The sequence below is a fragment of the Phaseolus vulgaris genome, chromosome 1 (assembly GCF_000499845.2).
Source record: "Phaseolus vulgaris cultivar G19833 chromosome 1, P. vulgaris v2.0, whole genome shotgun sequence".
In the NCBI taxonomy this organism is placed as follows: domain Eukaryota; kingdom Viridiplantae; phylum Streptophyta; class Magnoliopsida; order Fabales; family Fabaceae; genus Phaseolus; species Phaseolus vulgaris.
In genome coordinates, this window is record NC_023759.2 from 7,167,896 (window position 1) to 7,189,662 (window position 21,767).

The 21,767-nt window shown below is 34.3% G+C and overlaps 1 protein-coding gene across 1 annotated transcript; it reads right to left on the bottom strand.

Annotated features, from left to right (window-relative positions):
- Nucleotides 1-1,278: 1,278 nt before the first annotated feature.
- LOC137813422 (actin-related protein 2-like) lies at nt 1,279-21,507 on the bottom strand. Its single transcript, XM_068615666.1, has 15 exons — nt 21,344-21,507; nt 21,109-21,201; nt 20,773-20,907; nt 20,620-20,691; nt 20,252-20,330; nt 19,868-19,917; nt 17,659-17,762; nt 17,508-17,576; nt 17,362-17,425; nt 16,787-16,855; nt 16,468-16,551; nt 4,264-4,322; nt 2,405-2,471; nt 2,198-2,281; nt 1,279-1,674 (listed from the first exon to the last, which is right to left on the bottom strand). Exons 1-15 carry the CDS (start codon nt 21,383-21,385, stop codon nt 1,594-1,596), a joined length of 1,152 nt encoding a protein of 383 aa, XP_068471767.1. The 5' UTR covers nt 21,386-21,507; the 3' UTR covers nt 1,279-1,593.
- Nucleotides 21,508-21,767: the final 260 nt, after the last annotated feature.

The following is a 21,767-nucleotide window of genomic DNA, read 5'->3' on the forward strand; positions in this document are numbered from 1 at the left end:
AAATGATTTTGTTTGTTCTTTGATATTGTTTGTCACATCTTTTCTTCTTTAGATGTTATCATTATTAACTTTTAGTCATTTATCCAAGATTAAGACCAAGATAGAATTTTCTGATTGTCTTCTCCTACAAGTGTGTGTCATTGTTTTGTTTAACCGTGTTGTTTGTCATACCACAATACATCTTATAGTGTTTGTTATCATCAAACACAAAGACACTCATATCATGAGATCGTCTAATGGGTATTAGATCATCTATCGACTTAACATGTTACCATGTTATAGTTACTATGTTTCCATTATTGATGCGGATTCTATGTTCACATGGATTTATCTTTTAAAATTTAAATTTAAAATCTTATTTTTCAACAATTTAATGTCATGATTGAACTCCAATCATAATTAACTTTCACTATCACAATTTTTATTATCTGTATCTACATTTCCCTCACTTTCCCTCACTTGTCACTCAAACCCCATCATTATCAATAAACCACAAACGACACCAAACCAACTCATCAATTGTGTAAGTTATGGAATTTCAATTTAAAATTTAGTACTAAAATTTAAAAATTTAAAATCTTTAAAATTTAAAACTATGCCACGAAACTTAAAGTTGGTTTTAATCTATGTAGCACACTGATACGACACGAACACAAACACAGAGATACGTAAAATCGCTAAAATGTAGGACACGGGACACTGTTTCAATATATTATATAATTATGAATTATATAAATTGGCTTGTGCACAAATATGTTCCAAATTATTTTTTGAAGCAGAAAGATGTTTTTCATGACTGGTTTACAAATATTTGTTTCTTATTTTTATAATTATAATAACAATTTATACAATAAAGTTTAATTTTTTTTAAAATTAATGTATTTTTCCTTCTTAAAATTGTGTTAGAATCGTAATAAAATTGTCAGAAATCTAACAAATACTTTTTGAATTGGACACTTAACGAACATGTGACCTACATGTGTCATATGAGTGTCGGTGTCCGACATGTCATTTAAGAAGAGTGTCCGAGCTTCATAGATTTTAATTCTTAAAATTTAAAGCCAAGTCATTCCAAGCAAACTCTTGGAAACAAATTAATATCTTAAGACTTCAAGACAAATTTACACTTGATACTTTGAGAGACAATTATAAATTGAATAAAACTCAGGACAAACAACTTAAAAGCGAAACCTATTTTATTGAAACATATGTGGACTACGTTGGTGAAACGCATTCCTTAATGCCATGCACACACAAAGCTCCAATATTCTCCACAGCTAGATAATATTAATGCATTAGTTGATTATTTCCGACATAGATGTGTAAAGTCATCCGTATACAAGTTTTCTCAACAAAGTAAAACGAACAAGGAACCATTACAAAATTTACAATGTATTCTTTGTTCAACATTATGCCACATAGTTGCAACAATTCTTGTTACAAAAAAAAGATACAAGAATTCGCAGCTAGCCTTCAGTAGCCACAGGGACACCTATAAAAGGCCATCAGCATTTAACGTAATAACTTTGAATATTCATCACTTTTGCTTTCCAAAATAATCTCCCGTTTTCAGAGTGATCACGGACCTCACTGTCATGCCTGGCGAAAGTTGCTGAAAACAGCAATTCCTTCTTCTTGATAATTTTCCCTACTAATCCAAGACCCTGGTGTATCCTGATATTAAAATATGCCAACACTCATCACATCTGCATGGACACATAAACTATGTAGTACAAACACTGACACGGACACTGATACGGAGATACGTAAAATCTCTAAAATGTAGGACATGAGGACACAAATCTATATATTATATAATTATGAATTATATAAATTGGCAATAAAAATTTACGCGCACAAGTATGTTCTAGATTATTTTTTGGAGCAGAAAATATTTTTCATGAATGTGTTCACAAGGATTTGTTTCTTATTTTTAATCATAATAACAATTTATAAAGTTTGAATTTTTAGAAAATTAATGTATTTTTCCTTTTTAAAATTGTGTTAGAATCATACTAGAATTGTCAAAAATCTAACAAATACTTTTTAATTTAGACACTTCACGGATACGTGCTACAGGTGTCATACGAGTATCGGTGTCTGATACGAGTATCGAACACCGATAGAAGTATTTGAGCTTCATAGCACATAAGCCTATTATTTGAGAAAAACCAAAAAGTTAACAGCTAACTCAAACCTTCATTATTCCTGCAAGTACAGCGCCGCCAAGGTACACCATATGCTTCCTATGTGGTGGATCGTCTATTCTTAGTCGTAATTTCTGATCACCATCACAACATAAAACATGAGAATACGGGAACAATAACTCGGCCGAATTCAATAATACACATGCTACATTGAAAACACTTGCAGAAGCAAAAGAAAAGAACATGCCTAAGCTTACCTTCAATCCATCTTTGTTACCCTTCAAGACAACATCAAGATAACGATCAAGTATTTCCTTTTCCAGTCTGAAAAATGGGATGGAGGAAGAATATAGATTTACCAACTTTAACTTCGAAACACAATATAAAGAAACAGATGATGGATCTGGGATCAGATTAGAATCTAGAAACACTAACCAAAGAAACAAGAATGTATTTATTGGTATTAAAGAAATCCTCAAACGGATGTCATGAAGTGGAGATCAAAGCATTGGGAAAAAATAGCACTTTGGGAAATTGTTGACAAACCCAAAGAAAATAATATTGTTGACTGCAGATGGATATTAAATATAATACTAATGAGTTTATTGAAAGGTACAAAACGAGGTTCCTTGTCAAGGGATACACCACAAGACTTTTGCACTAGTTGTTAAAATGAATACTCTAAGGATTCTTGTCCTTAGTTATCCCTTCAATTGGAAACTTCTACAATTTCATGTTAAAAATGTCTTTCTTCGTGGAGATTAAGAAGAACAAATTTACATTAATATTCTACATGGGTTTGAAGGAGACAGAAAAAAAAAATAAGGTGTGCAGAATGCGAAAGGCTCTATGGACCAAAACAACCCCTAGAGCTTGGGTTGAAATATTCACAAAAGCTATGAAGGGATTTGGCTACAAACAAAGTCAAAGAGATCATACTAAAGAGGGGCAACAGTCCTCAGTTTACGTTGATGATATTATAGTAATTAAGAATGATGAAAAAGAGAAGGAAGAAGTGAAACAAAGATTATTCCAAGAATTTGAACTAAAAGAGTTTGGAAGATTGAAGTAGTCTAAATTGTTGTAGAACTATTTTTTTTATTCTATTAAAAAAAAATATGTCAATACTTATTATACTGAATTGAATATTTATCCAATGCTAGATATGGATTTGTTTGTAAAAAAATCCTAAAATTATACTAAATTGACTATTTAAATATAGATTTGTTTGTAAAACAATCCTAAAATTAAGGGATTCAGATTACGAGTTAATTTGGTAAATTTGCTCCTGAATTAGTCTTTCTTTCATGAAATCTATTTCTTTTATTAGGATTTTGTTTTTCCTTTAAATACCCATGTATTGTTTCTTTTTGAGATCAAGAAAAGTAATTCCATAATTTTGCTTACTGCCTACACAATTTTTCACATCAACAAGAGAAGGAATCTGCTTTTATTTGTTCTTAAAAGATCAATATAGAATTCTAGAAGATACTTTCAGCCAAAGAAAAATGCACTAGGAGGCACTTTAAATATTCTGAAAAATGGACTAAAGGCATTTACAAATATGTATCCTCACAGATATGATGCATAGGAGGCACTTTAAATATTCAGAAAAATGGACTAGAGGCATTCACAAATATGTATCCACACAGATATGTTGCACTAGAAGGCCCTTTAAATATTCAGAAAAATGGACAAAAGGCATTCACAAATATGTATCCACACAGACATGACATTACCTGTCACTTACATTACATCTAATTATCACTACCATGGATCTAGCAGAAAAACATACTTAAGGATTGAGATTAGTGTCATGTAATACATGTGTGGACATATATTACATAATACTTGAACTCTTGAACTTTTCAGAAAGAAAAGCTTTGGTTTTTAACTCAAATGTAACACACACAGTGTAGTTAAAGTTAAAAGGATATGTATACAGCAAGAGTGGAGACTGTTGCACCCGCCGAAACAGCTAAAGGAGATAATGATCCATTACAAGACACATAATAATATAAGTTGCAAATACTTATTTAAAAGTAATAATAATAACTAAAACATTCAATATACAAGAGACAATTAGAACCAAGGTAAAGAAGAAATGACAAATTACCGGCTTGATAATCCAGGATACATGGTGCTCCCTCCACTTAAAGTTATGCTTTGATATAGCTGCAAGACAAAACTTTACAGCATAAATAAATTGCATGACATTTTCAAAATAGAATATCAGAGACAGGAGTGTTGTGAATAAATTATGGAGAGTGTGCAAGACCCACTAGAGCTGCAGTGGTTCTATTCATAAATGTAATTTCTTCACTTAAAGGAATATTTTTAATGATAATTATTTGGACTGGTGGCCAATAACGATGCAATTTAGTCATGACCCATGACTCAATACAAATATGACAAATATGACCATGTAGATAGAGATCTGATGTCAAATAAAAATATTAATACAAAGAGGACTTGCTCAGTTGAGAAGGCAGAAAGGTGTAATGGTGAAGACATAGAGAAAAAAAAATATTTTTCAACAAAATAATAGCCCCAACTAAAATTGAGTCATACTTTGGACCTCAACTTTTATACAGTGCAAGGTACAGTAAATTTCATTCCAGCCAAAGAGTTTCTTAGTGTTGAGAACCAAAAGAATAAATGAGGCAGAAAATGCACTTGACACTAATACACTACAAGAAAACCATGAAATAGAAACTAATGTTTAGAGACCAAAATAATTAATTGCAATAGTAACTAAATTAGAAACCATTTTAGAAACTAAAAAACAATTTGGTTTCTAAATTAGTTTCTATTATTGTTAAATAGTTTCAAAATTAGTATCTAATTAGCAACCAAGTTTTTTGTTACCAAATTTAGAAACTAAATAATTGGTAGTTAAAACTTTGGTTGTTAATTAGATAGCAATTTAGAAACTATTTAACAATAATAGAAACTAATTTAGAAACCATTTTTTTTAATTTTTAAAATGATCTCTATTTTAGTTACTATTACAACTAATTATTTTGGTCTCTAAAAATTGGTTTTTATTTTATGATTTTCTTGTAGTGATATAGGAAATAACGGAGGACATAAAAAATTTCATATAAGACTGGCCCAGGTTTGAAGTTATAACAAGGTAGTTGTTAGGCAAGAAAATAAGGATAGTATATGGAGGGTGTATCATATAAGGAAATTTAAAAATAAAAGAGGGTTAGTGAATTAGTTACGGGTTGTCTTTAAATAAAGACCAACCTGGTATGGGAGAGGTTAGTTGATTGCATGTGTAAAGTGGTGACAGGATAATACCTGTGTGAAAGGAACTATTTTTCTTTGTATTTTGTTGAGTGTTTGTAATAGTGGTGGAATAAAAAACAAGTTATTCTTTTTTTTTTAACTTGGTTCTTTGAGAGAGTCTTCGTCTTTCTTTTTGGGAACTTATCAATTTGGTCTGACTTAAAAACAAAGAGGGAGGAAGAAAGGATGGAACAGAGGACGACCACATTAGAGGACGACCACATTGGAGAAGTTGGCCAACGAACGAGGAAGATGGATTTTGGAAATGAGAGCAAACATTATTGGGTTGAAGGAAGGCATGTTGGACTTCAAAGAAATAAAAGAAAGGTTGCGGGATATCAAGAAAGGGGACATAATGTTTGAGGGGGAAAGAGTTTGGTGAATGGCAATGAAAGGAGGGAAGAGCGTTTAAGACAGGGTACCAAGTTTGATACGGAGGATGAAGGAGAGTTGAAACCGTAGTCTAGGAAGGTGGAATCACCGATCTTTGAGGGTGTGGATCCAATGGTATGGTTGGCCAGAGCAGAAAAATTCTTTGAGGTGCAGAATGTGTCAGCCAAGGAAAGATTAAAATTGGCCTTCATCAATATGGAAGGAAGCGTCAGTCCTTGATTCAGTTTTTGGAGAAAGAATTCCAAGAACCCTTTTCTTGGGAAGTGTTTTCAATGGCGCTAAATAGGAGGTTCGGTGGAAAGGAAAGGATTTTTGTTTTTGAGAAACTAGCAAAGATCAAACAAAATGGAAAAGTTGATGAATACATTCAGTTATTTGAGTTTTTACTATCACAAGCACCGCAAACAGGAGATGAACAACTACTGGATATTCTTTTCTGGGTTATGGTCCAAGATTCGCAACCAAATTAGACCCCATGATCCCAAGGAATTAATGAGAGCCATGGAAATTGCATTGGATGTGGAGGAATCCTTTAGGGAAGAAAAAAGGGGTAGCAATGGGTATAGGAATAATGCTTCCTATGGACGTTATCAAAGAGGTACGGGAATAACAACCTGCACAGAAGTGTATAGGGGAAATAGTGGGCAGGTTTCGTCTAGCTTGGCTAGTAATGCAAGAAATGAGTTCTTCAACTCAAGCAAAGAGGTTCGACCAAGAGGAGTTGCGGGAGAAGGTTCAAGAAATAAGGGGTCCAAGACCCTTCCTATCCCGAATATGTGCGACGAAGGGAAGAGGGAAGATGTTTCCACTATGGAGGGGCGTATGGTTCAAGGCATCGTTGTTCTAAAAAGAATTCGTGGGTAATCATCTGCGCAGAAGACGAGGGAGTCCCCGCAGAGGTGGATCAAGGTATATTGGGGCAGATTGAGGAGAGTCTAGAGGATGAAGAAGAGGAAAGGGAGTGTCAATAGATGGATTTATCCATTTTTTCTGTTGCGGGTCTAACACAACCCAACACTGTGAAGTTACATGGGAAAGTGAAGGGAAGAATAACATTGGTGTTGATTGATAATGGGGTTTGTCACAACTTCATATCTGCCGAGTTGGTTTAGCCAATTGGGATTACCAATTGAGTCCACAACATCGTATAACATGAGGTTAGGTGATGGCCATAAGAAAAGAGCGAGTGGGTGTTGTCAAGATGTGGAGGTGACACTGGGAAATTATATGCTCAAAGTGACCTTTTTCCTATTCGAGCTAGGAGGGGTGGATGTGATATTGGGAGTACCATGGTTGGCAACTTTGGGTGATGTTAAAGTCAATTGGGAAATGTTGACAATGTATTTTTGCATTAACGGTCAAAAGGTGCAAATTAGAGGAGACCATAAGTTATCTAGGACTTTAGTGACTCTTAAAGCTTTAAAAAACAAGAATGAGATCGAAGTGGTGTCCCTTTTATGGGGAATAGAGAGCGCTGACCAGCCAAGTACAGACCAGCCTGAGAGTTACAATAGAATTGAATGATCTGTTGAAAGAATGTGAGGGGCTTTTTTTAAGAAACCAAACATTTTGATGTGACCCAAAAATACATAAAGATGACCAAGAATGCTAAACTTGAAGGGTCATCTCAACAAGCAAATAAAGACTTCATCAATAGAAGAAATGGACAAGGCCCACAACATTTGAAGTTCTTCTTATTAGTCATCTCAAAAGAGGCCCAAGCCCAATTAATATATTTTTTTGTAATATCTTTAGAATAGATTTATGATAGAACATAAAAGGGAAGTAGTAGAAAAGTCACATTTTCTAGAATGGGAGTGACTTGGAGGGGCGGCATTTGCAATGCCTTTTCATTTACCTTGCCTCTTCATGACCGACCCTCTATTCTATATAAAGAGGAGTTTGGCTTTTCTAAAGACACATTAGATTGAAATTGAAGTAAAGTTACTCTTCTCAAATTGAGAGAGATTTGTTCTCCTTCTCCTAGTCTTATCTTGTGAGTCTTTGGAAGCTCAGACCCAACAACAACCCTTATTCAAGTTTTATGATTCTAGTAAAAAAGAAGGATGGCAGTTGGAGGTTTTTTGTGGACTATAGGGCCTTGAATAAGGCAACCATTTCGAATAAATTTTTGATTCCGATAATAGAGGAATTGTTGGACGAATTGTATGGGGCACATTACTTCTCCAAGGTGGACTTGCGAGCTAGCTATCACCATTCGTATGCACGAAGCTGACATACAGAAGACTGCTTTTCGTACTCACCATGGACATTATGAATCACTAGTTATGCCGTTTGGACTAACTAATGCACATGCTACTTTTCAATGCAACATGAATAACATTCTTCATTCTTACTTGAGGAAGTTTGTGTTTTTTTTATGATATTATGATATAAACAACACATGAGAGGAACATATGGTACATTTGAAACAGGTTTTAAAAACTCTCAAACATCACCAATTTTACGCAAATTACAAAAAATGCGAGTTTGGTAAACAGGAAGTGCAGTATCTAGGGCATGAAATTTCGAGAGAGGGAGTTTAGATGAATCCTAAAAAAGTTCAGATATCATGCACTAGCCAACTCCCAAAATCCTTGAAAGCTTTGTCAAAGTTACTTCTAAATCTTTAAAATACTCGTCTACACTCCTAGATCCTTGATGAAGCCGTTGGAGCTTCAACAAGAGTTCCTTACTATAATTAGGAGGAACAAATCGCACGCGCATGCATAACTTTAAATCATTCCAAGAGACCACGACTGACATCTTGTTTACCCTAATGTCCATTACAATTTGATGCCACCATTGCATGACACAGTCTAAAAATTCTAGGGAAGCTAACTTTTTTTGTCCTTTTCGACCTCATACACATTAAAAATTTGTTTTATCTTAGCTTCCCATCCTAAGTACACATTAGGGTCACTTTCCCCACTAAAACTAGGTAACTTTACAAAAGGAAAAGAATTCTTTGGTTAGTGTTGATGATGGTGCCTAGCTTGATAATTCTGCACTCTCCATTCTTCTTCTTGACTTCCATAGCGAATGTAATGTCTTGTGGTTCTTCTAGGCTCCCGCCTACTTTCTCTAGCTTGTCTCTCTTGAGTATCCTCTAGCCTTTGCATTCTTTCCACTAGTTGTCGCATTTTCTCTTCCTTGTGGGCCAAGCTCCTCTTGTATCCTCAAGCTCCCCCAAAAGACGTGCCTTTTGAGGAGATAGCGGTTTTGAAGATTCTCCCAAAGACAATTGAGTCATGATTTGCACAAATGAAAGCAAATAATTAGTGAAAAACAACAATAATACACTCACTCACGTTTATCACTCGGCTATTTAGTAAAGGATGAAAAAATGTTAACTTCACTCAAGAAAGGTTTTGCAATTTTTCCAAAGGGTATATACACTTGGAAGCAACAATTCAAGTGAAAAAGGTCTTGTGGTTCCATAGCGAATGTAATGTCTTGTGGTTCTTCTAGGCTCCCGCCTACTTTCTCTAGCTTGTCTCTCTTGAGTATCCTCTAGCCTTTGCATTCTTTCCACTAGTTGTCGCATTTTCTCTTCCTTGTGGGCCAAGCTCCTCTTGTATCCTCAAGCTCCCCCAAAAGACGTGCCTTTTGAGGGGATAGCGATTTTGAAGATTCTCCCAAAGACAATTGAGTCATGATTTGCACAAATGAAAGCAAACAATTAGTGAAAAACAACAATTTAATACACTCACTCACGTTTATCACTCGGCTATTTAGTAAAGGATGAAAAAATGTTAACTTCACTCAAGAAAGGTTTTGCAATTTTTCCAAAGGGTATATACACTTGGAAGCAACAATTCAAGTGAAAAAGGTCAAAGCTCTTATCACTTGCTCATAGAAAGAACTCCAGCAAAACCTTAAGAAAATCTTAAAGACAAACGAGAAAAGTTTAAAGAAAGAAAGCTAAACCAAAATGGAAGTATGATGATAACAAAACATAAACAAGACAAACAAGAAAAACACTTATAAAGACTCAAACAAACTTAAACTTTTAACTATGAAGTTTTAATTTTCTTAAAAAGTGTATTGAGGACCATTTTCTTTAATTTTGACAAGTGAGGATGAACCAACCGATCATCTAAAAGCTTAGGAGATGGGAATGCAAATCAAGAAACAATTGAACTAGTTCCAAAATAGTCTAGATTCATGTCCTTCTCCAAGCAATAGCCCTAAACCATGTTCATGCATAACAAAATAATTAACATCAAAGGTTATTGAACAATTTAAAGACTAGGTTAATTAACTTAAAAGAAATAATATTGAAAGGATAGGCAGGAACAAAAAGAACAAACTTTAGATTTAAAGAAGAAGAAAGGGAAACTTGACCAATTCCCTTAAAGGAAACTCTAGAACCATTGGATAAGGTTATGAAATGAGGATTTTTGGGAAAAGAAGGGGATGAGAACAACGAGGTATTGCTAGAAATGTGATCTGAAGCACCTAAGTCAATTATTTGTTGACTTTGACTTTCCACTGATTGTGAGATGCATGTTGTTAACAAGTTGGGATTTGTAGATGAGTGTGCCAAGCTATTAGATTTCAACCTCAAATATTCTTGGTATTCTTCATTAGAGAATTTGAGCTTAGCAACTTAAGCTTTAGAGATATTGGTTTCCTTCTCAAGAAAGCCATGTCAAGAGAAGTAGTTTTCTTGAATGTGAATCATTCTCTTACAGTATGTGTATTGAGGATGTCCCTTACTGCCACGTCCTCTTCCTCGTGTAGAAACCATGTTAGAAGATTTTGTAGGTTCTTGAACATTCCTGCTTCGAAGAGTTGGAACCCAAAGGAGTCGTGTTGTGATATGTTAAAAGTTTATCTCTAATATGTTCAAAAGTTGGATGCATGGTACGGACGATCATAACCATATAGATTTGTCCTGCTTTTTCTTAATCTCGTCTAATGACTTAACCTCCAAGAACATCTTCAATTCTTCAACAGAAGATTGATCTTCACTCATAAAAGACATCATGTTGTAAATTATTTGTTTGAGAGAGAATAGCCTATTAGCATAGTCATAAAAGGCGTTGAATATCATTTGCAAAAATATTTGAGCCTTTTATCCATAAAGAGTTGCACGTTCCCAACTAAACACATATTACCACAATAACATAGTTGAAAATCAATTTTCTACGGCTGTTCAACTTGTTCGGAAGGCACATTACTTCTATCTTGTTCAAGGTCATTTTGGAAACCTTGGCCAAGAAAGTAAAGTTCAACTGAGGAAAACCAAGAGAGACAATTTTTTTCATTCAATTTTCCAAAAGCAATGGTAGGAGTTCAAGAGAATGAGAGAGCAAGTCCAAAAGACATTTCAGTTAGAGGAGACCAACAGAAAAGAAATAGACATGGTTATCAAACAAACATTTATATTTCTACTTTCCTTGGACAAGTTCATTCGGAAGCAAATTTGGTGAACTCAACTAAACTTGCAAGTCTACAATCAAGTTGATGAGTTCAAAGGGTTTTCTTTCAAAACTCACCTAATTCGTGTTTCTCCATCGTTGCTTGCAAGGGTTTTGTCTTCATGGTCGTCTCTATTATCTGCACCATCGTTCTTGTTGTTTGTCAGTGTCTGTTGTACTCCATGTGACATCCTACGATGTCACGTAATGTTGTTGTAGTGTGACATGGTTCTGATCATTCATTATGCCGCCACTGCATGGTGGTGCGTCATTGTCTGCTTTGGTGGTGCATTATTGTCTAAGGTGGTGGTCTATGTTGTTGTGGTTGTGCTCTGTCAGCCAATAGGTAAGATGAATTGTTTTAGGCTTAATTAACTTTTTTGGCCCTATATTAAGGGGCAAAAGTCACTATGGTGTACAAACTTTTAAAAAGTTCACTTTGGTCCCACGGTTCTTTTCAAATGATGCAATTTGGTCCTTTTTGTTAGATTGGCTTTAATAGTGTTAAGTGGGTGATAATGTGGCACAATGATGTAAACGTGGACTCTACAGTGAGTATCCTATATGAATGTTGTGGTTCATGTAAGGAATTCAAACTCCTACACCTCTCAAAAGGTGCATCAAAAAGACAAAAAAAGAATTGTCAGACCACAATACAAATTGATTAAAACATGATTTGGAAAATAGATAACCTTCAACGCAACCGATAAATTCCCATTGATAACCTTTATATGTGCAATCAACAACTTAAAGTCTCTCACAATAGAATCCCTCTCTTGCTTTACGCAATCCTACACCCTCTTCAATTTTCTTCAAAAGCTCCATGTTCGGCCACTTCGTCTTCGAAATTAGCATTAACAGGCATCAATACATCTCCACGAGGAATGAATCCCTCTGCAACAAGTCCTCAAACCCCTTCACAATGAGTTTGTTATTGTTGTTGACAAGGCGCAGGTGCACCTTCACAAATGAGTACTCAAGCTCCTCTTATTCGAGTTTGATTAGACGGTCCAGGGCAAGGAGTGCTTCATCGATTTCGCTGACACTTCGCATGAGGGAATTAAGCTTCAGGACGTCATCGCTTGATTGCCCTTCGGCAACTCTCTCGTCAAAGAGAGTTTCTGATGCAACCATGTTATCAGGAAGAATATTTTACGTGAAGGAAGGTGGCGAAGGGGCATGTGGAAGCGCCAATGCAAAGGGGGAGGGTGGAGGCACATGAAGAAAAAAGCAATGGCTACTAATGCGATGCAGGTGGGTTTGACGAAAGGGTAGAGAAAAGGGTTTAAGGTTTTGAGAAGTTAGGTTAATGGGGTTTGAGGTTTGTGAAATGCATTTTATTTGGGTGAAGGAGAAGAGGCTCTGATGGGGGAGAATGGATGGAGGGAAGAAAAGGATGTTAGAATACAATCCAAATTACACGTGGAGACATGTGTAAATCATTGTGCCACTCTATGTGCCTTATCATCATCCACTTAACGAGGTTTAAGTCAATTTAATAGAAGGGACCAAATTGCATCATTTTAAAAAAAATAGTGGGACAAAAGTGAACTTTTTTAAAACCTGTACACCAAAGTGACTTTTGCCCCCTTAATATAGGTACCAAAAAAGTAATTAAGCCATTTTTTTATTAGAGGAAAATTAGGGCAGGAAAAAGATTAGATTAGGGCTTTTGAATTATGTTTTTTAAAATCATGTTTTTGTTAGGTAAGACTGAGAGTAGATCAAATTCAACTGAGGGCAATCAAACTGCATCCTCATCTATTAAAATAGGTCAAATATTGGATGGAAGCACGGATAAATATTAACGAAGTAATTAAAAAGTGAAATGTAATTATTGTTCAAAGATTGTGATGGAGGAATATTTAGATTCAAGCATCATCTTGTTGGAACTAGGGAGGATTATGAACCTTGTGCTTCCTTTTTAGAAGAAATCAAAATTTTGATGATAAAAGTTGTTGCAAAAGCTAAGGAAGCTTCATTGAAGAAAAGAAGGTTTGATATAATTGGTGAAGACCGTGAAAAAGTAAGGGGGTTGAAGAAAGACAAAGCATGTTTGGTTTTAAAGGAAAAGAAATAGTTGGTAGTACGGGGAGTTAAAGCAACTATGAGTCAAATGATTAAAAAAACTATAAAGAAGAAGTTGATGGAAATTGTTGAATTTTTTTATACAACCGTTATTCCATTTAATGAAATAAAATTCAGTTTTTGGAAAAAATGTGTGAAATGATGGGGAAATATGGAGTTGGCTATAAACCCCTTCTTATCATGGTGTTAGAGAGAAGCTCTTGAAGCAAGCAGTGGACAAAACTGATTTAATCCTTTAAGAATTTAGGTTGCACAATTATGTCCAACGGGTGGAAAAAAAAATAGGTGTTTTGTAACTTCTTGAAATGCTGCAAATTTCAAGGAAGATGCAAAAAATGGAGCAATTGTATTGGACCTCATGTGCTGCCCATTGCATTGATTTGATCTTTGGAGATTTTGAAAAGAATTTCAAAGTCCATCAAATTACTATCAAGAAGGGAAGAAAAATCACTAGTTATATTCATGGAAAAACAATGTTAATAAGCATGTTGAATAAGTTCACAAAAGGAAGAGACTTGATAGGGTCGGGTATAACTAGATTTGTCATGGCTTATTTGACTCTAGCTTGCCTTCATGAATTGAAAGCATCATTATTGACCATGTTAGCTTTGAATAATGGAAAACAAGCAAGTTTGGAACATCATAGGAGGGGAGAAAAGTTGAAAATGTGGTATTAAATAGTCGATTTTGGAAGAATGTGTCCACATGCCTCAAAGTTATTGCCCCTCTAATGGTAGTCCCAAGATTCATGGACTCAGATACAAAGTCTACAATGGGTTTCATATATGAGAAGATGGATTATGCAAAGGATAAGATTAATTGCAATTTTAACAATATTAAGAAAAGGTGAAAGTTTTATACCTTCTCTTTCAAAATTTAATTACTTATTTGTGAAATTATTTCAAATATATTGTAATTCGTATTGAATGTAATTATGAAGATGTTTGGAAAATAATTGATGCAAGTGGGATAATTAACTTCATAGGCCTTTCCATGCCCTTGCCTATTATTTCAACCCCCACTTTCGCTACGAACCTAATTTTAGACTTAATGATTCTCTAGTAAAAGAGGGTTGTATAGGTGCATGAGAAGATAGGTTAAGGGTGTTGTAGAAAGATTAATGATTTGGTTTATGTGATGCATAACTTGAAGTTGAAAAATAAACAAATTAGAAAGAATTTTGTTCTTCCATTTGATGATATTGAGTCCGATGATGAAATGATAATTGAAGAGGGAGATGATATTATTAAGATTGAGCAAGTTTAAGGTGAATATGAAGATGAAAGTGTTCACTTGGATGGATCAATAAGAGATCCAACTCTAGATGCACTTGATCTTCATAATATAACTTTTGATGCTAATGTGGATGCACAATTTTCATCTTGGTAAGAGTTTAATGGTGATCAACATTGTGATGAAGATGATGATGGAGAGGATGATGTCTTTCAGAAGATTGGACATAGAAACTTGACATTTTGTCCATTTCTATTTAATTTGTATGACTTTAACAACTTACATTTTGTAATATTTGTATAAAATTATTTATTCGAGGTACTTTCAACTTATATAATGGAGAACCAAAGGTCAAAACAAGGATAAGGAGGTTCGACAGACCTAGGAAGGAGGTGCGGCGTTGCTTCAGTGAGATGAAGGCGACACATGGACATAAAGTGCCTTGCAACGGTGATAAAAAAAAGTGTGTGGCAGCGCGTTGTATTGATTCAGTCTGGACACCCGATTGGGGTCCCTTAGGGAGATGCTTCAGATTTGGTGGTTACCGGAGAAAATTGTGATGACAACATCAGGAAGTGGGGAATGGCAAACGACGACGGAGAATTCGCCAAACAAGACTAAGACCAACCGAGCAGGATCGACCCACTCTGAGATAAGCACAAAGTAATAACATATTTTAGAGAGCTTGAATCACCTTTGTTCTATTCTCATTTATATTGATAGAATTATGATACAATGAGTAGAGTAAAAATTAAAGATTAAAAGACAAAACTAGAGTCTTAGGTATAAAGATAGGTACAACTCACAACAATTTTCCAATAAAAAACAATTTAAGACCTATTACCTATTCTAAGAGCATCAACCAAATCCAATTACATTTAGAATAGTTATTAATAAAGGTAACAAATTTAAAACCATAAGGAGGAGGCATATGAAAAGGATACCAAATCTTTATTATTACAGGGTACCATATTTCTCTATTTATTGTATTGATTTCATTTTCTTAGAATAAATAAAGCATTTACAATGTCTCTAACACACGATATCAGCTCAATGTTTCTATATCCTATAATTTAACATGATATAAGAGTTTATCTTAATAAAGTTTATTAGGCCTATGATACTTTCGGATGGCACAATCAGTCTAACAAATTTTGCTAGAGTACACTCTGATACTATTTCAAAAAGTAAACTTTAAATCTAAACTTCACAAAACCGACTTGTAAAGTGAAATTTACATTAACTTATATACTACAATTTAATACAATTTAATAATATCATTAGTCAATGTGAGATTTCCAACAATACCACATTTGTCAAAAGAATTGAAAAACTCAAATCTACTCACATTAGACGGCACGACCCCATGGAATAAGCTCAAGAGGTCCTAACGACCCTATGTTGGCTACAAGTGCAATTCAACAGAGCTAGGCGTGTGGTCTGCACCTTTCTGGCCCACCATTGACCTCAAAGGCGATGGTGGGGCCACGTGGCAACTCCATTGGCAATGTGACTATTGACATTGCGATCGTCTGCATGGGGTCCACCTTTCTGACCCACCACTAACCTCAAAGGCAGCAGTGGTGGATAATGGCAGTGGCAATTGTTTACGTGGCAACAGAGAGTTCCCAAGACTGGGAGCACTTATACCAACTCGAACTATGTAAGGAAAAAAAATAATTATTTTATTGATAACAATTACATCAATAACATTCTCATCACCTCTATTTCTAATAATCAAACTCTCTAAAATAAAAAAATAAAAATATGTTGAAATGAATATGAAGATTGTAGAGATATTTTCTACCGATCAATATGAAGATACTGAGGATATTTTTCTAATAATTAGCTATTTACAACAATAGATTTCAAAAGGAGTATCGTACCGTCATCCGATTGTCAATATCCATTTCCTGAATGCAGCGAAAAACCATGTCAGCAATTCCATCACCTTCTACATCTATAAGTTCCTGTTCAATGAGGAAAAGGCAAAGCAATCATAAGCCAGAAAATTACATGCTATGTAATTCACCTAAAATTACAAAGATGGTGAAAATACTTTAGTTATGCTCTTAAAGAACAATTGCCATAACGATTGTCATAGGATTTGCACAATGAAAATACGTCATCTAAATAGCCAAAAAGTAAATATATACATATCTTTAACAATAGAAAACATAAATAAAATGGACACCAAATACCTACCGGAGTGAAAAGAACCTCAGGAGCTTGGAACCTTTCGGTGCCTACTTTAATGACCCTTCCATCTGGAAGCTGATTCAAAAAGGCTAAATCAGCATGCAGGGAAAAAGGAATGAGGTTGTTCACAACTTTGTTTACTGTGCTGAATGAATTGCTCTAGGAATTTATTTCACCTCCCATCCCTTTCACTGGTGCTCATAGGATTAACAATACATTACTCATATTTTCCCTTATCTACACTTTTCTTGGACCAAAACAAACAACAGAACTCTCCCCTTCCACCCTTTAAACCAAATGCACTACATGGATAACAACAATGACATTAATAATAAGAATAATAAATAGCACAAAGTACTTGCATGCATTTAGGAAGAAAAAGAATGAATGTAATTACCAGAAGTTTGAAAGGCATAGGAATTGAGATTCACTGAAGAACAGATTGAAGTATCAACATAACATGACTCTTGTCCCTCTATCTTTAGGAAAAGCATTTTAACCAGAAATTCATACTAAATCTAGAATTATTTACACAAAACTAGACATAAAAAGATTTCAACAAATGCAAAATATCAACTTACAGTATAATTTTTAACAAGGATGGTGGTCTCAAGCCCCAACTGGTATTCCCTCTTGTAGTCGTAACTGAGGGGGGAAAAGATGTACCTACTCAACAAAGATTACAGGGCACATGAAATCAAAGTAGGGCTTGAGATTTGTGGCCAACCTTATATAGCATAGCTTCTCTTTGATTTCCCTAACCGTCTCAAAATCAGCAGTCCTATTTAATGCATACCTTAGGACAGAAAATTGTGTTCTAATAAGAATTTAAGCATACATAAGACATTACAACTAAAACGAAAGGAGTTAGTCCCTACCCCCTCCTTGAAAGCAAGTCAACAAGATAGGAGGTTATATGTCGACCAGCAACATTCATTCGTTTAGTTATATGAGGAAAAGAACAGCCATCAACAACAGGAACCTGGACAATAACTTTCATGATTAACGGTTTTGGATTGTATATAAATAATAATATTTTAGTATTAAGCACTCTTAAACCATGGGTCATACAACATAACACTTGTGTACATGATTGGTGATCATAGTGTTTCACTCATATATTACGCTTCATAATCATTCAGAAAATGGAAATAGACAAGAGGAGTCCCAATTCTCAATAAAAAAAATACACAATGAGTCACAAGTCACGACATTTTACCTATTCAGTCTTGTTTCAAGAAAATTCCAAAGGCAGAGTAAGAGATTTTTTCTTGAAGAATTGAAATAATTTTTCTACATCAATCTTAAATTAATTCCAAACTGCAAAACCATTAAGGATGTTTTGAGACATCATACATTGTTACTTGCATAGATCATTGGCTGACACACATGCAACAGGATCAAAGCCAACGACTATGTGAGTTGTGATTCTAGCTCTCCTTTCTCAGTTGTAGGACCTTTACATAATAAGATCCTCAATATTTAGCCTTGTTTAAACAGGCACTACAATGCGTGGAATCCATTCAAGGATATGGCTTAAATGTTTGGTATACATACACTGATAGTTGCTAAACGCATGTATATGAAAGAAAAATGAAACATGATGGGTCCAGACTGGAGGAAGTTAGGTTAATATCAACAATGAAGGCACGGAGGAATTGTAATCAATGAAATAGTGAAGAAGTTTTTTAGTGCAGAGAAAAGGGTTCCAAAGTAAAAGGGCATGTGACAAATGATAAATGAAAGATGTGTTAGACCTCCCATTAAAGGAGAATATGTGAGGCAAGATAAACTATGCACAACTCTGTCACAGTAGAGAGAAACAGACAGATTAGGAAATTAAGACAGAGAAAGTTAGTTCTGAATACTCTTGTAGAGGTCATAGCTCTTTTCTTTCCTCTGAAGATCAAGATCATCTTGTTCATGTTGTCCATTGGTCGGGGAGTTGTATCTCAATAAAATTTCTTCCATTTCCTTGCAATCTGATCCAATTCTATCAGCATGATTATAAGGTCAAAGAGGGAAATGGGAAAAAGCTTACACTAATGACCATGAGGGGATAGGGGGTAAAGAGAATTTGGAGAGGTTTCTGGTAGCCTGAGGCTTGGACTAAGACTGTGACTATACTTATTTTGGGGGTTCCTTAGCACTTACTTTTTATTACAATTTTAATACGTGGGTGCCTCTTGGAAGATTGGAATCCATTGTCTGGTAAATAAAGTTACTGTTTCTTCCAGCAAACTTTAGAAATCACTTTAAGTTGATAGAGTACATAAGAGTATTAGTTAATTAAAATGTTATGGCAATGTTACAAATGGTACAAGCTTTCAATGAGTGGTGGATTTCAAGAAATGAGGTTACACAAAAAGTCATTAATTGGTGTAATACTGATTATAACTTAGACTTTTTCAACAAATTCATTGTAATAACAACATTCATATATTTAGGATTCAAATCAACCAACGCTAGTGTAAATGCCCATTCTGTTTTAACATTATTTAAAAATTATTTTAAGGACAAGCTCACAAATCCACCATGGAATTTAAAGCTTTCATCCAATGAGTAATATTTATAAAATTACATTATATGTTAGCAATTCAATCCAAAAATAAGTACAAAGCTAAACAAACTAATGATCATGTTCATGCACTGAATTGAAAGTAGCGAAATACGATATTCACATAAATGCAACAGTGAAACGCATTCAAAAGTTAGAATCCAATAAGCTTATTCAGTACCAACTTTGCAAAATATATTGTCAAAGCAACACAGCATTTCTTATCAATATTTGGGTTCTTCTTAAGAATAACATATAATACTCTTTAGAGAGAGATATGACATTGTCATGTTTGATTTAGATACTGTACCCAATTCAATCTAAGATTTGTTATAACAATCAACAAGGAAACAAGCTTGTAAAGTTTGCCATCATAAGATTTATATTAAACTGACATTATGTAAATATTTACTGTAGCAAAGGCAATGTACAAAAGAAGTAAAAAATTGAAATAAAAAAAAGGGAACAAAAGCCAGTGTCATTATAGTGGTCAGCATAACAATGAAGTGGCGTAGAAGCTAATTAATTACCACATGGGTGACACCATCACCGGACTCAATAACTAATCCAGTAAACAAACCTGAGACAAGTAAAGAAATGTTAAAGTGCAAGCTGAAAGAGGGAACAAAGTGAGCATTTATTGGAGAAGGAAGAGCAAGTTTTCCAGAGAACACATATTGATGGAAAAAACTCCCTATTTCAGAAAGAAGTTCTTACAAGTTATGATATGTAATTTCACTAAATATGGTGTGTAATTATAACAGAGTATAAAACTACAGTTTATAAATAATTAAATGTTATAAAGATAGCCGGTATTTTTCAAAAATGTGTAATAAGACTCATGGGAGTAAACTACAATTAGGCTGAGATAATAGAAAACCAAAATATCAACCTTCACTCATCTCTATAAGCACCTTGAGCACATAATGTCAGAACAGCTTGGAATTGTAAATTCACTCCAGCAAAATTGTACTTCTCAAACATCATCTCACCCTGCCAGGCCAAATAGCATAAAACAACAATATTATAATTAAGAGTTTAATTTTCATTCTCGGATAATATAAAGATTTTACATTGTCAACTGATTAGAAATTAAATTAAATACCATTTGTAAACAAAGTGTTATAAAAGTCAATAATATTACTACATATAGTAATTTATGATTGGATAAGCATAAAAAAAACTTTTCCCTTGATAAAATTCAATAATTAAATATAACATATACTAGCTCTTCTGGTTGTTTTTTTTTTTTTTTCAAAGGAAACAGAATCAGTAAGCAAACCATTTTTTCACGATTCTGGGAAGGATTAAGAGGCGAATCGGTGAGTAGAATCTTGCAGTCTGGAGGATTAATCTGTCAAAATGAACCGATTTACCAACAGACAGAACAACAATAGTTGGAAGAAAATTCAGAAACAAACCCCAAGAGAGTCACCTTCAATTCATTGTAAAATGCATGATCCCATACATGACACATATCATCCCAATTTTGCACTACCCCGTTGTTCATAGGATAAGATACATCAAGCTGATGTCCCAAATCTGCACAGCTTTCGCCAACAACAATATCCTAAACACAACACAAACAACCAATCAATATAATTTTATAAGATCATCACAATCATAAAAATCATCATCATTATAAATAATAATAATAATAATAATAAAAGATGATGATGATGATTATGATAATACCTTGCAATAACAATATCCACAACAGCGACAACCTCTTATAATAAGGTTTAACACTGAGATTATAAGTTTGGATTACCTTAAACTCTTGTTCGGTAAGCATTGGCCTTCCCACTACACAAGGAAAGACCGATGTAGGGAAATCCTCCCCAGAAAATCCACATTTCACATACTGCATTCACATAAAAAAAAATAATAAGAGTAATTTCATAAATATAACACCATTCAGACCGTGGGAGTGTAAATGTTGCACTAATTCAGCGTATTTTTCAAGATCTGTTCCAATGCAGAGGTGCGAGAGAGAAGAGATATACCCCGGTTCCGTTGTCGCAAACAACAACTTTTCGGCTGTCCATTGCGCCTTGGTGGAGCTATTGCACTGCCTTTTGTTTGTTTTCTTATACGAATGAACGTGTGTGTTTTATTTTTCTTAATCAAAATAGTATATCCAGGGGCACAGAAAAAAAAATTATTAAATAAACATGAAAATATAAAATTATCAATTATATATAAAAAGCTTATCCTACTTACATATCAGCTGACACTTCAATTATCAATCAATCACCGGATTGAAGGTATCGTCCATTTTATCTGTCATGATTTTATCAATTAAATTAATATAATAATAAAATTTTAAAAAAAAAATTAAAAATATATTAAATTTAAAACTTTAATATTAAGAGGTTGTCCTCATGTATTTCAGGAAGCATGGGTCATCACAAACATATTGTTTTGCAT